The 13,493-nt window shown below is 35.8% G+C and overlaps 1 protein-coding gene across 2 annotated transcripts in view; it reads left to right on the forward strand.

Moving 5' to 3' along the window:
- LOC135116537 (putative inorganic phosphate cotransporter) overlaps window positions 1–13,493 on the forward strand; it is a 33,675-nt gene that overhangs the window by 18,817 nt on the left and 1,365 nt on the right. For both annotated transcript variants that reach the window (XM_064040832.1, XM_064040836.1), the window contains exons 2-7: window positions 8,325–8,518; window positions 9,358–9,597; window positions 9,866–10,075; window positions 10,531–10,695; window positions 12,508–12,724; window positions 13,026–13,264. In XM_064040832.1, the coding sequence (XP_063896902.1) occupies window positions 8,325–8,518; window positions 9,358–9,597; window positions 9,866–10,075; window positions 10,531–10,695; window positions 12,508–12,724; window positions 13,026–13,264 (1,265 nt within the window). The remainder of the gene's footprint in view (window positions 1–8,324; window positions 8,519–9,357; window positions 9,598–9,865; window positions 10,076–10,530; window positions 10,696–12,507; window positions 12,725–13,025; window positions 13,265–13,493) is intronic.

The raw sequence follows: 13,493 nt of genomic DNA on the forward strand, positions 1-13,493 counted from the left end.
TAGTACTTAGGTAGTTACACGGTCTCCCGTATAAAACTCACGGAAGTATCTATTTGTAAGGACCAGTGTTATTATTTTTAAACGTAGCGTATTGATGTTTTGAATGCACACAGCTGTTAGGGAACAAAGACCAACAAGTCATAATACGTCTTAGGACTGACGCTTGATGAAAATACATTCTTGAGTAATGAGAAAACAACTGCATCACTGTTGCTATTGCTCTAAATTAAATAAACAATGTTGCACAAATATCGGATCTAAACATAGTTGCATATATCAAGTGGTCTAGAAGATAACACTACAAATTAGAAGGTTTGCTGTTGCTGTTGCTGTTGCTTGCTTGCTAAAATTAGTTACAATAAAGACTTAGCCGCCGTTACCCTATTTATGATTCCGCACTCTCGATGAAGTCGTGAAAATAATTAATTAAAAGTTTTTCGTCATTACAAACTTGTCTTATTAATTCCATTCATTACCATAACAGGTTTCCTTATTGTCTGTAAAAATAATTTTATAACAATTGATTCATACGGATGATACGGTCAAAGAACTCTGATCATTTTCTTGGGCGAATGTTTATTCGTAGATTTAACAAATCAATATCAATATTCATCAATACAAAATCCTCATAAATGAACTGCGAAGTAACTGCTTTCCGCATCACTCTACTAGCGATAAAAGAAAATGATGGAAACACAGGCTTCTTCCAAAAAAGCTGGTATTGCCAGTAGCTACTACGCAACGGCAGAAGGCATTTTAATCGATTGCAGCGCGGTAGGTAAGCGGTAAGGTTGATGCAGCGATGCCGATCCAATCTGTAAAAGCAGGCTAAAATGCAGAACCAGTCTTAATTGCAGTGCGCGTGCTCTCAATGTCGTTGATTACCGATACACGCCCGACTTTTCCACACACAAATTATGTCTTCATATCATACGACCTCCCTTTTCTTGCAAAAATTCCTTGATTGTAAAAGTTCGGTAATTCCTACAGATGCTAGCTGCTCTAAAAGAAGAATCAACGTAAAGGCAATCGGTGTAGATATTTTTTATTCAATATTTTTTCACACGTCCTTCCTTTCCATGCAAAAATTTCTTAGTTGTCCCAATGCAGTATCTTTCCATTAAAATGTTAACCCACATCCATAGTTGTAAATGTATGACGGTACAACAACGCATGCATTCATGGCATATCAATGGGGGATATAAATTGCAAATTGTCGCTTAATATACAATTATCTCATAGCGCTGGGCTAATTAGTGTCACGTTTCAATAGCTTGAGTGTCTGCGCACGTGACGGCGTGTTTCATTGCAAACCTATGTCGCTAAACTGTCGAAGCTGTGCCAGGAAGTGTAGTAGAGAATAAAATTGAATGTCATTTCAGAAGTGACTAAGAATTTGGGCAGTACGTAAAAAACTGAGACATGTCTCATGTTTGATTGTAAATATAGCTTATTTAACCGCAAAAGCCAAATTTATAACCACCATAATTTGGGCTCAAAATTATTATTTTATAAATAAAAGACAAAGCGTTGGGTATGTAACTAAACGTACCTAGGTACATATATTTCAATTGAATTGTCTGAAGGATAAGCCCATTTACTAATTTCAACTGGTTTGAAGTTTCTTAGCACTATTCACGTTACACCAGATATTGCGAAACGATTCCGAAAATTGTAAACATTGCCATATAATAGAGAAAAAAAACGAATTTCAAGAATACGAGCACTTGTTTCTTTTGCGATTCGACTCGCGCGTACGAAACTGAAGAAATCAAACTTTACTGAACACAATATTGTATTTTGCATATAGTACAAAAAGCACTTAGTATAAAAATATTTTGTAAGCACATAAATTAAGCGGAACAGTTTTGCTGACCGTAAAATTAGTTTCTGTTGCGATATTTAACTTACAACTTAAGAAAAAAACTAAATAAGATTGTCTGATCTCGTGATAGGAAAAGATTAATTTACCAGTGATTTGTAACTTTATGTTAATTAAGCTACTATGCTTTATCATCTACCACTAATTAGCTACGCTACAGTTCAATGATCGACGGTTAATAGCCATCAAAATAATCAACAGGTTAGCTTCTATTAGGTTAAATAGCAGAATTTACGGAAATAGCATTTCAAAGTCAAACTCTAAATTGTGTCATTTGAATTTGAAATTGATTTGTATCAAACTTTCGAATCAACCATTTAGCCGTAGAATTTAATGTTACCTACTTCAAAGGTATCATGTAATTTTCATGACACTGAAACTGAGCTAATCTTCGATTTCTACAACCACCCAACGTCAGATAGCTTTTGGAAAATCTATTATATGCCGCCCACTCGAAGCTGGGCTGGTACGATGTCGTTTGATTTACAACTTCAAGGTGAAAGGGACCTGACTGGCCCAACGACTCTCTTGTCGCTAATAAATACCAATTAGACATACCCTTGATCTCTGTTAAGTTTCCGCACTATTACGATTTTATGCGATAGAATAGATTATATTGTTTTATGGTCGATTGCACGGTGAAGGAGAAAGTATGAGGTAAACTTGTGAATATTTGCAAGTGGCCGCTGATTGATAAATGAAACTTTATAACTGGTGATTATTTAGAAATGAGAATGGTATTAGACTTTGATATCATAAAATACGTTATGCATAACTAAATTGCCAATACACAAAAGTAATATAATATTACCAGATAAAAAGAAGTTACACTTTCGTGAGTTACTATCGTTGAACGTAGTTGAATTATTGCATGACTCTTAAATATTACTTACCTACCTATTGCTTCATTTGTATGATAGCAATAAAATCAGTAAGTAATTTCTTCTTTCGGAATAAGCATGTACCATTGGGTATTCGATCATCCCATCAACATTTAAATTAAACATAAGACTGGCGGCAATGCAGAATATCCAATAAAACGCGGCTCAACTTACAGCTTCTTGGAAAGCTGCGATTTAATGCGTTTAAATTACAATGTGTCCCAAGCCGCGAAACCACCGCCAGCCTGTCTGGCAACGCAGACCTGTTTAGAGCAGCCATTGGCCGGCGGGATCGTACCACTACGGAATACTCCGCTCGTCCACTTTGATAGAAACTTTTTCGCAGATCGACGTAAAAACTACCACTTCTAACGAGTTTCTCGGTACCATTGCCAAATTAGGTAACTGAACTGACGGGAACGTGGGTTTCAGCTCCATATCGAATTGGTTTAATGATGCGGTTCGTGGACGGTGTTGCATACGTCATTGCAATTCGGTGTTAGGCCGTCAACGGGAATTTTAACGGCCGCGCTTTGATCTGTATTCTATGAGCGATGGAGAAGCGGAAATTATAAAACCGTTTTTGTATGACGATGCCGTCGGCAGTTACTTGAACAAATTCTATTGTTCGGGAATGATATTTTTTAATTGAGCAGGAAGGCTACATGACAACTGACGCAGAAGAGCTTGACGTTAAGTGTGGTCAACCTTTGTGTGGACTCACAATAACCTGGGCTTGTAGGACATGACACATGACCTATTGTAATTTAGTATTCATGACCGTATTGTACCTATGTAACGAACACAGTAGCACAGTTGTCCACGAGAATTTATATATCCCATAATCAGATCCCATCATATTTATTCTTGTAATACAGTTGACGCTCTATTGTCCTAAGTAAGAATAGAGTGTGGAGGTATGCAACATCATAAACAATCTGCTAAATTTTACGACATTTTAGTCACATGGTTCAAATACAAAAAAAACCTGTCTGATTTCCCAAGGAGAAGGAAACATTACCAGATAAGATCACATTATATCGCTAGCGAGAAGACAATGGACGAATTAGCATCTGCGTGGAAAGTGCACGTAGCTTGCAAGTTAGTATAGATATTCTATGCAGGTACAGTTAACGCCTAGTTTAATCGCCCGTCGCCACAGCTCGTTAACAATTAGTGTGTCAATAGAAGCACTTGGTTAACGCAAATGGATAATTACAACCACTTAGCTCCCCATTAGACTAGGCGGAAACTTTTCTTGAACGTTTGTTTTAATAAAAATGCATTTAGTGCATCAATTGACCGGCGAAGGCTCAGTTCTTTTAAATATGTAGCACATGCACGAGATCTGGTACTAAGGAAATAAACAGATTCAAAACCAAAGCGATCTGAATTTGACCTACACATTGCCATATTTTTTCGCATGCTGTCTTGCTTTCAAATATGGATTATGGTGTCTCATTGAATTTCTTCCGCTACCTCAAATACATGAGTTGTGCAATAAATAATAATCGAGTAGGTATGCATTAATAACCTCGTGTCAAGGTTTACAAGACTGGATGAAAGTGCATACCAATTACAGTAAAAAATAAGAAGAATATCTGGGACATATCAATCATCCACTTGGATACTGCCCTTTATGGTATGTTTCGCAAAAATAAATCACGCTGATGACTGAATCTTTGGAAGATATAAATAGTTTTTTAAAACAGGCAGAAACATCGTCTAGTCTAGAATGTTTCTGGACCGTCAAATTAAAAACTGCTCACTAATCATTTCAATGAACCACTTTAGCGCACTTATTGCGATTTATCAATCAATTAAGGTAGGTACATAGGCGAATTCTGTCATCACTTGTATACTAGTTAGAGTCTGTTTAGATTGGCTCAGACATACATAATATCCTACTCCCGGTTTCGTCACGATTCGCTGCGTAACAATACGATGACAAACTGATCACAAAGTTATTGTCAACAATTTATACCTCTTTTGATGTCCTCTTGTCTATTGTCTGTGTTTATAAAAGGTAATTGTTATTATTTATGCCTCGATAAGTGTCTTTGATTAAACGATTAGGGACAATGACTTGACAAAAAATTATTGATTTGACATGAATTAAACACGTATGACAAAATTTTTTAAAACATATTACGAAAGAAATAAATACCTACGAAAGACTAGGCAGTATGGTCGAAAGACTTTAGCCTGCCCTATGGGCAAAAAAAAAAAAAATTAAACGATTAGGGTATTTTATGGTCTGATTAAACATCATTAGGTAATCAGATTTCCTTAAATTTTTTTATTTTTTTATGAATAATGAATGTAATTATTGCACACTTTACACTTATATTTTTCTTATATGTATCTGGGTGATCAATGGTAAGATTTTAATCAGTTACATTCTTCAAGTTCAAGAACTACTTCACTTACTTCCTCTAAGCCGGTCATAATTATGAAACTCTTTTGTTACAATCCGTTAAATCCGTTAACAGTATTCTTACTTGACAGGTATTACCTACTAGGTATATTTTTTCCTAAACGTCTATGGAATGTGCAATTTAGATCTCGGCGTTCAGGAAATTCCGCGTAAGTAGGTACAAACTGGTATCAATTGTAGTCTACTGTGTTGTTATTTTTTTGTCAACAGTTTTAAGGTATTACTAATAGGTAAGACAAGTTGCATTAATGAGCAGCTAGACATTCTTTAGGTAGACCCAAAAACAACTGACAGCGCGATCTAGTTCGATAGAACATTTCATTGTTTATTATCTTCAGTTTCATGAGAACATTGTCCCAAATAAAACGGAACTTGACAAAAAGTTTTGTTCACATTTTTATACAAATTCTATTTATGGTTCCACGTGTTCTACATGGTATTGTTAACGGTCGATTAACCCGCGGCGACGGGTTGGGTTTGCTAATCAAACTGAGATCTCATTGTGTTCTAACACTGACACTGCAGTAAGCCGCGGTTCATTGCATTTCTCTAATGGCATTGCGGTCTGCGGTGGCCGCGACATTGACAGCAGAACTCGGTTTCCGTTCAACAGATGTAGGCTAATAATACATAATACTTAAAAAAACTTTATTCATCTTCTTCATAGAAAGCAAGGAGAAAACTGTCCACGTAAGATTCTCAGCGAATTTAGCATTTTGGATCAATTCGAACCCTGTGGACTCAATTCGAACACTAGTGACATAGGTAGGTTAAGTTTTTTTGGTCCGTATGCCATTTTTCGAAACAGTAAGCCGTGTAGAAAAGTTGTGCAATTTTTCACGCAGCTGGTTATTATGACCGATCTTAATCACATAAGCTACGGCAGGGGAAGGTTATTTAACTAATCTTCAGCATTGTTAATCTAATGTACGTACATTTTCACATGTGGTGGGCACTTTTGGAGAGGTAAAACGACAGTCTCTTGAGCTGAGGAACTAATTTTAAAGAACTAACTAGGCAAATAGGGTTGTTTCCAATTTTCGGAAATCTGTTTAGATAGCTTCTAAATAATTTTAAGATCACCCTCTCTTTCATTTTTCGTCTCAAATCTTTTTATTTTTTATGTATTTCATCTTTTTCTATTTTTCTTACAATATTGCTCAGAAAACGCTAGATCACGTGACTTTGACGTCATTATCTAATGTCATTCCTTTACATTTTAAAGCACATCTAACGAGAAAAAAACTAAAACATAACTAATCAGTTTCTTAATTTTAATAATTTATTTTAATAAAATAGCTACAAAAACTAAAATATTTTATACATGTAAATTATTTTTATACATTTAGCACAAAAATAAAATACCTCAAATGTTGTGAGTTGTGTACGCGGAAAAATGAAACGGTGCAAAGAAACGTAAAGTTTGTGTATATTTATATTGAGGTTATGTTTGTGTCAGCGTTCGAAACATGTTCGAAAACATTTACTTATGCTTTTTCAAAAAACTAAATTAAATGAATATCTACGAGGTTTGTGTTGTGCGAGACTGTGGATATACGACCATTAGTGCTCCAAATAAATTGTTCATCCACGTTCCGCTGAATAAAAATCTTGGTTATTGGCAAAGAATTGAGCGACCGTAAAAGAGTCTACTCTTGGCAGATTGGAACTATTAGCTTTCATAAATCCTTTCTCCATAATTCTTTAGCAGTTGTATCACTTAAATGCAATTAACACACAGAACTTCACAGAAGCAAATAAACAAAACATTAATTCTGTCTGAGGTTATTTCGATATATCTATCACTGTCAAATACTTGTCATTGTCAAATATAGAAAGGATGACGTCATCGGTCTCTTCTCGTCGTTTTTAATGGCGTGACGTCATAGGCTCTAAATTAAAATTTCATAAATGAATTAAAAAATATATGGTCAGTTATAAAATTAATATAATATAGCTTATCGTGTTTCTAGTTTTATGAACTTTCGGTGCATTCATTTATTTTTAACTAAATGAATAGTAGGAAACAACCCTATTGTTTACTGTTATGTCCTATTGTAAGAACAACAATTCACCATGTGCCAGCTTAACGCTGGCACGTAATTACACGTGTTGCTTTATGGCAAACATTTTCTAAAAATAAAAATAAAGAAAAGTTAGCCGTCAAAACTTGCGTAAGAGATGCATCCAATGACTAACATTGCCAGTCAGCGAAATATGCTTTTAAAATTGCTGGCTGACATTTTAAACCTACAATCTGAAATGACAAATTATTAGTTCCAAATTCGAATGAGTGGCAGAACAGGATAAACAAATGACTAATCGAGGTTACAAATCGCGCTCATTACAATTACATAAACTAATATGAATTGCATAACGTACGATCACTGCAACAGTTCAATTAAAAACATACAAAAGGACGCCAACTTTCTAGTCGTTAGTCAGCAGATAAAATGTATTTTTAAACATAGCCAAGTCCAAATTTATGAGGGTGTTAATAATGTATGAGTAATCAGAATATTACCTACTGAATTGCGGTTTATTTTTACACAATCGTTAAAGTGCATTCTCCTCATCAGCCACGCAGGTTGTGCAACAAAGTCAAGGTCAAATAGAATTATTTAAACCTCATATGCATGTTTTAATGTACAAACATAATAGATAATGGATGTGCATTTAACTAACAACAGTAATTGAGCTAATTATAGGCGTTAATTAATTGCAATGAAATTATCTCTGAAGAGTTCTTTGTGCTTATATGCATTTAGGTTTAGTGATTGATATAAAACTGCTAAGTCTGGTTATAGATCAAAACGCACGAATTTCAAAGGAGTTGCACAAAAAACCAAAGGTTATTTCTAGCTATAGTAGGTCGGTTATCTACCTAAAATCGTTAAGTATGTAAAACGGTAACAAGGTTAGAAAATTAAAGTACGCTACAAACAATTAAAAATTATATGCAATGAAGATAAAGATTGTATGCAATGAATATGAAGTTTATATGCATTGAACCTATGTAGCTACTCTGCATGTAAATCTATACCGATATCCAGAGATTATTTCGAGTCAATTTTAATTAAATAAATCGTATATTATATTTATGAAGAATTTTCTTTATTTCCAGTATTTATCATACCCCAAAGATGGGTGATGGCAATCATGGGTTTCCTGGCCGTGGCCAACGCGTACACGATGCGGGTCTGCCTCAACATTGCAATCACGCAGATGGTTCACCGGCCAGCGCATTCTGCCGGCAACGACGGATCTTGTTCGTCGCCGGATTTAGAACCAATTCCTGGTGAAGGATCTGATCCTACTGTAAGTAGTTTTATCTTAATTTCTAGTAAAAATGTAAGCTGATAAATTAATTTTGAAAAAAGTAAGAACTCTCGGAGTTAAACAAGGACATAAGAAAATTACTTTGAGGTATTTTATTTCCGCGAATGATAAGATCACGCCTTTTATCTGATGTTGACTTTATTTGTAAAATAAATATAAAAAAATATATTTCAGTTTCCCGCTAACAGTCGAGTTAGCTTAATAGAATTATATCGATAAACGCATCTTGTCAAAACTATGAAGACCCCCGAAGATGTTCTCCGATGACATAATATTGATAACATAATACAATCATATTAAATTAGGTAAATCGAGTAGTTAAAACCTCATTTGATTTTATTGTGTTTTCATCTTAGGCAATACGTTGTTAATTAATTTGTGACAATTGTGTCCAATTGGGGTGGTCTACGATAGATTCGAAGGTTAATGGTTCCATCAGATTCTGGAATGTCATTTTATTCATCAATCTATACTATGAAAATATTAAGGAAAATTCAACAAAAAAATCCAGGCTTTGATACCGTTTATGTTAGAAAGCAATTTGTGTGTGTTTCAAATAAAATTATTCATACTATGCGGCAAAATGACCGTGAAGATAGTTGATTTATAATGTTTTCGTTCTCTAATTATGCATACTTACCTAATTATTACGCAATTGGTTATGTTTTAATTGTTCGGTAACGGCGTTTTTCTACACTGGTTTATTTATTAAAAAATATGCCACTGGAGGCTTCAGCAGGATGCCAAATTTAAAGTCTGCAAGACCTGGTTATCAAACAAGAATGTATTCCAAAAATTAAAAGATCCAATTTTTTCAGGAGCTAACCGGCTTCAACTGGGACGAAGCTACACAAGGCATGATCCTCAGTGCGTTCTACTACGGGTACATTGTCACGCACTTACCTGGTGGGATGATAGCAGAGAGGTTCGGAGGAAAGTACTCCTTGGGCTTCGGAGTACTGAGTACAGCTGTGTTCACCCTGCTGACTCCGTGGACCGTCAGCGCTGGTGGGGCGACGGGGCTTATTATCTTGAGGGTACTGGAAGGACTTGGAGAGGTAAAGACCTATATTTGTTTACGTAGTTTTATCACCTCGCTGAGTAAGATTTTTTATTGTGCACAGAAGAAGCTTTCTATGTTCATATTTTCCAAACTATTAATATCCTTGAAATTATATTTTGAATGCTGTTTTAAACCCACAACGAACTTTTGCACAGTGTTACTTCTGGCAATACAATTCAATAAATGAAACAGAGCCTTCCTATAAATAGAAGGATACCTATTCAATTATTCCTACAACCATTCATAATATCCAAATGTTTCAGGGTTTCACGTTTCCCGCGTTAAACGCAATGCTGGCTCGATGGGCACCCATATCAGAAAGAGGAAGAATGGGTTCTCTAGTCTTTGGCGGAGCTCAGATCGGCAACATTGCTGGAACTTATCTATCAGGACTTGTTATCAAGGAGACTGGTGAATGGCAATCCGTCTTCTACCTCTTTGGTGCCATTGGAATCCTTTGGTTCATTCTTTGGGTGAGTTTTTTGAACTTTGGAACATTTATTGAGAGAACAATGCAAGTCCGACTTTTATTTTTTATTTTACCGTAATTGTAACCAGACAGTACCTACCTCCTTGTATTAAAAAGAACGTAAATTAATTCATGTTGCTATATTTAGCATTTTAATGAATATCGCTTTATTGTATAAAAACTACTTGCCTACTGTATCAGTTCAGTATATCTTTTGTAAAGTGGTTCCTTATTGATTGATTGAATTTAAAATAATTTATTATTTTGCCTAGGTTGTGTTAGTCTTTATTTGAAATCGATAAAAAAAAAACAATAACATTAGGTAGCACAAGAGATTGAAATCTCACGTCTCAAAAAAACAATGTTTAGTTATCGGAAGTACCTACGTACCTACTTACATAAATATAATAAGAATTAATTTTGTGTGTAAATTATTTAACCATCAATTTAATGTTTTAGGCGTTGCTGTGCTACAATGACCCCGATTCGCATCCGTTTATATCGGACAAGGAGAAGAAGTATTTGGAAGAGGCTCTGGGCAGTCACCGAAGCAGCCTACCTTCCGCGATTCCTTGGAAGGCCATCTTCATGTCAGTCCCTCTATGGGCCCTGGTCTGCGCTCAGGTACGCTATACTCATACCTATTTCCCTGCAATAGTAGTAAGTATAATAACGTATTGTATGTAGTATAGTATTGTAGGCACGACTACTTTCCCACATAACGATGATTTCAATAGGTGTTATTGGTATCGGTCGATATTTACAATCGATAAGTAGGTTTTATCGAGATGTAATACCTACAACGCAAAGAGGAATTGTTTCCGGGTGAATTACGCAAGGGAAGCTATCGTATATATCGTAGGTATAATCGTTTTATATCGATGGCCTAGTTGAAGTAATACTACGATTTATCACTTCATCATTCGGCATAGTTACTGCAGGAACCTTGAATAATTTGCTTTAGCAATTCTCGTCTGATTCAGTAGCAATATTAACAGGTACTTTATAAATACTAATCTCTCCAACCTTGGTTGCTATTTCCTAAATCTCAGACGTTCAGGAACTAAGTTGTGCATTAGTATTAGCATCGCGTCACAATTCATCAGTATGCCGTTGAGGTCGCTACTTACCGAATTTGGAGGTTGCTCGAAGTAAAATATTAGGCATAAAATGAATTCCAGAGCAGCCAAGCGAAGGAAAATAGTACCGTACGGAAGAATAATGGTCCTATGTATATTGCCCTCCTGTCTTTTTGAGCGTTATACAAATTACGTTATACAAAAAAAAGCAAAGGAACGCACCTTAGGGTAAAACAAAATTATTTTCTACAAGTTTACATATGTTAGCATATTTTTAAGGTACTACATAGATAGGTACCTATATAATGTATAATGCGTATGCTTATTTATAATATTTATTGAAGGCTTGACCCATGCAGGCCTTACAATATGTGTGAAAAAATGAAAAAAATAGGTCATACGTACAATGTTTAACAATAAGTTGATAATTTACATTACCTTCATACTCACGAGCCAAGATAATCGTCATATTAATGAGGTGCTAAAACAATTTACAGTGACACTATTTTTCTTGTGCCTACTTCTGATTGTTATGGTGGGTACTTACTAGGTACCTATCAGATATACGGGAAGCTAGTAGTCTAGTCTTGATTTAAGATATCGAGTATCGGTAATGGTTCTTAAGCCGAGCGTGCCTGACACTCTCTGGGCAACTCTGCGGTTAGCGCTATGCAAGTTAATTTAACAACCCGTACATGTAAGATTTATTTGTACATCACTTAACTTGCTTTAACATATAATTATTAATTTTCCGCTATATGAAATCCAGTAGACAGTCAGAAATCTTATGCATTTCATCTTATTTTTTCTTTGAATATCCATTTAATTTGTACGGGCAGGGCAGGGTCATCATAAGATTTTTTTTTGCCAGAAAAGTGGTGATATTTCGATGAAACTACAATCAGTAAAATTAAGACACACGTGCTCTAACACAAACACACCTAGCTTGACGCTATTCTGCCTAATTTAAAAACAAATAAGGTACGGGCACTTAGTAAAAGGATTGTATGACTAGATCATCAAGTCATTAAGCTCATCAGCTTAGCATAACTGCTTATTGTGTGTTAAGCAAGAACAACACAAAATTCGGATCGTTAAAAGCTTATTGTTAACCGGATATGGTGTTCACAGGCATTCGGATTACGTCTGCTTTGAAACAGCTGGTTCATTGTGCTGTGTGGCCTAAGATAATGTTGTGATAAGACCCTAATGTTGAGCTGATATTGGCTTATTTATTTTCCTCGAGCGGTACCATGTTTGTCAGAGTTCGGCTGTAAAGATCAACCTTGCATACGTGTTGTTTCGGACAAATAACTGCTAGGTGGTAAATACTAACACTATTTGTTTTTGTCAACAGATTGGTCACGACTACGGCTACTTTACGATGGTGACGGACCTCCCCAAGTACATGACAGGGGTGCTCAAGTTCGACATACATCGGACAGGCACGCTTGCTGCCTTGCCTTACGCAGTCATGTGGCTGAGCTCCATCGCTTTCGGCTGGATTTGCGACAAGATTGTCAAGAGAAACTGGCTAACTGTCACCAACGCTAGAAAGACTTTCACTACTATCGGTATGTAATACTTATGTACTACATGCTAATTGAACACCATAAGAGGCTTGCTATTTAATTTGGTAAAATTGTTTGCACGGTTTTATGATAGTTGAGTAAGATTTCGCAATGTTAGGTAGTGGCTGTTTTATAGTTATCACATAAAAGCAAAAGCTATTTCAAAGTTTAAATACGCAGTTACCGTGTAGGTATAAAGCTATTCACTTACTTTCATTTACAACTCTCCTTCATAAAATGACTACTGCTTTATAAAGCTGTAAACATAAAGAAACCATGCACTTACAAAAAACTTATTCCACAGCTTCTATCGGCCCTGGCATTTGCATGATCCTGGCATCGTACTCCGGCTGCAACACTGATGCCGTCGTCATCCTATTCACGGCATCCATGGGTCTGATGGGAGCTTTCTACCCTGGCATGAAAGTCAATGCTCTGGACCTGAGCGGGAAATACGCTGCAACAATCATGGCGATTGTGAATGGGATTGGTGCCATTACCGGCATCATTGCACCTTACCTAGTTGGATTGCTGACTCCTGATGTAAGTACCAAAAGAAACATTCTTTTTAATATCTCTGTATCCAAAGTAGGTGCCGGAACCAATTGCGTATTATTATGTACCAACACAAGGTTGCTTTAGCAAATCAATCGCGAGTCCTTGGGATCAGTTTTGGCAACAAAGAGACTTTGACCATTATGGAAATCGGCACACTTTAGTTTTATTGCATTCCATAATTTTAAGACAGTTGACACACTTTTGTTATGTGTTA

The sequence above is a fragment of the Helicoverpa armigera genome, chromosome 2 (assembly GCF_030705265.1).
Source record: "Helicoverpa armigera isolate CAAS_96S chromosome 2, ASM3070526v1, whole genome shotgun sequence".
In the NCBI taxonomy this organism is placed as follows: domain Eukaryota; kingdom Metazoa; phylum Arthropoda; class Insecta; order Lepidoptera; family Noctuidae; genus Helicoverpa; species Helicoverpa armigera.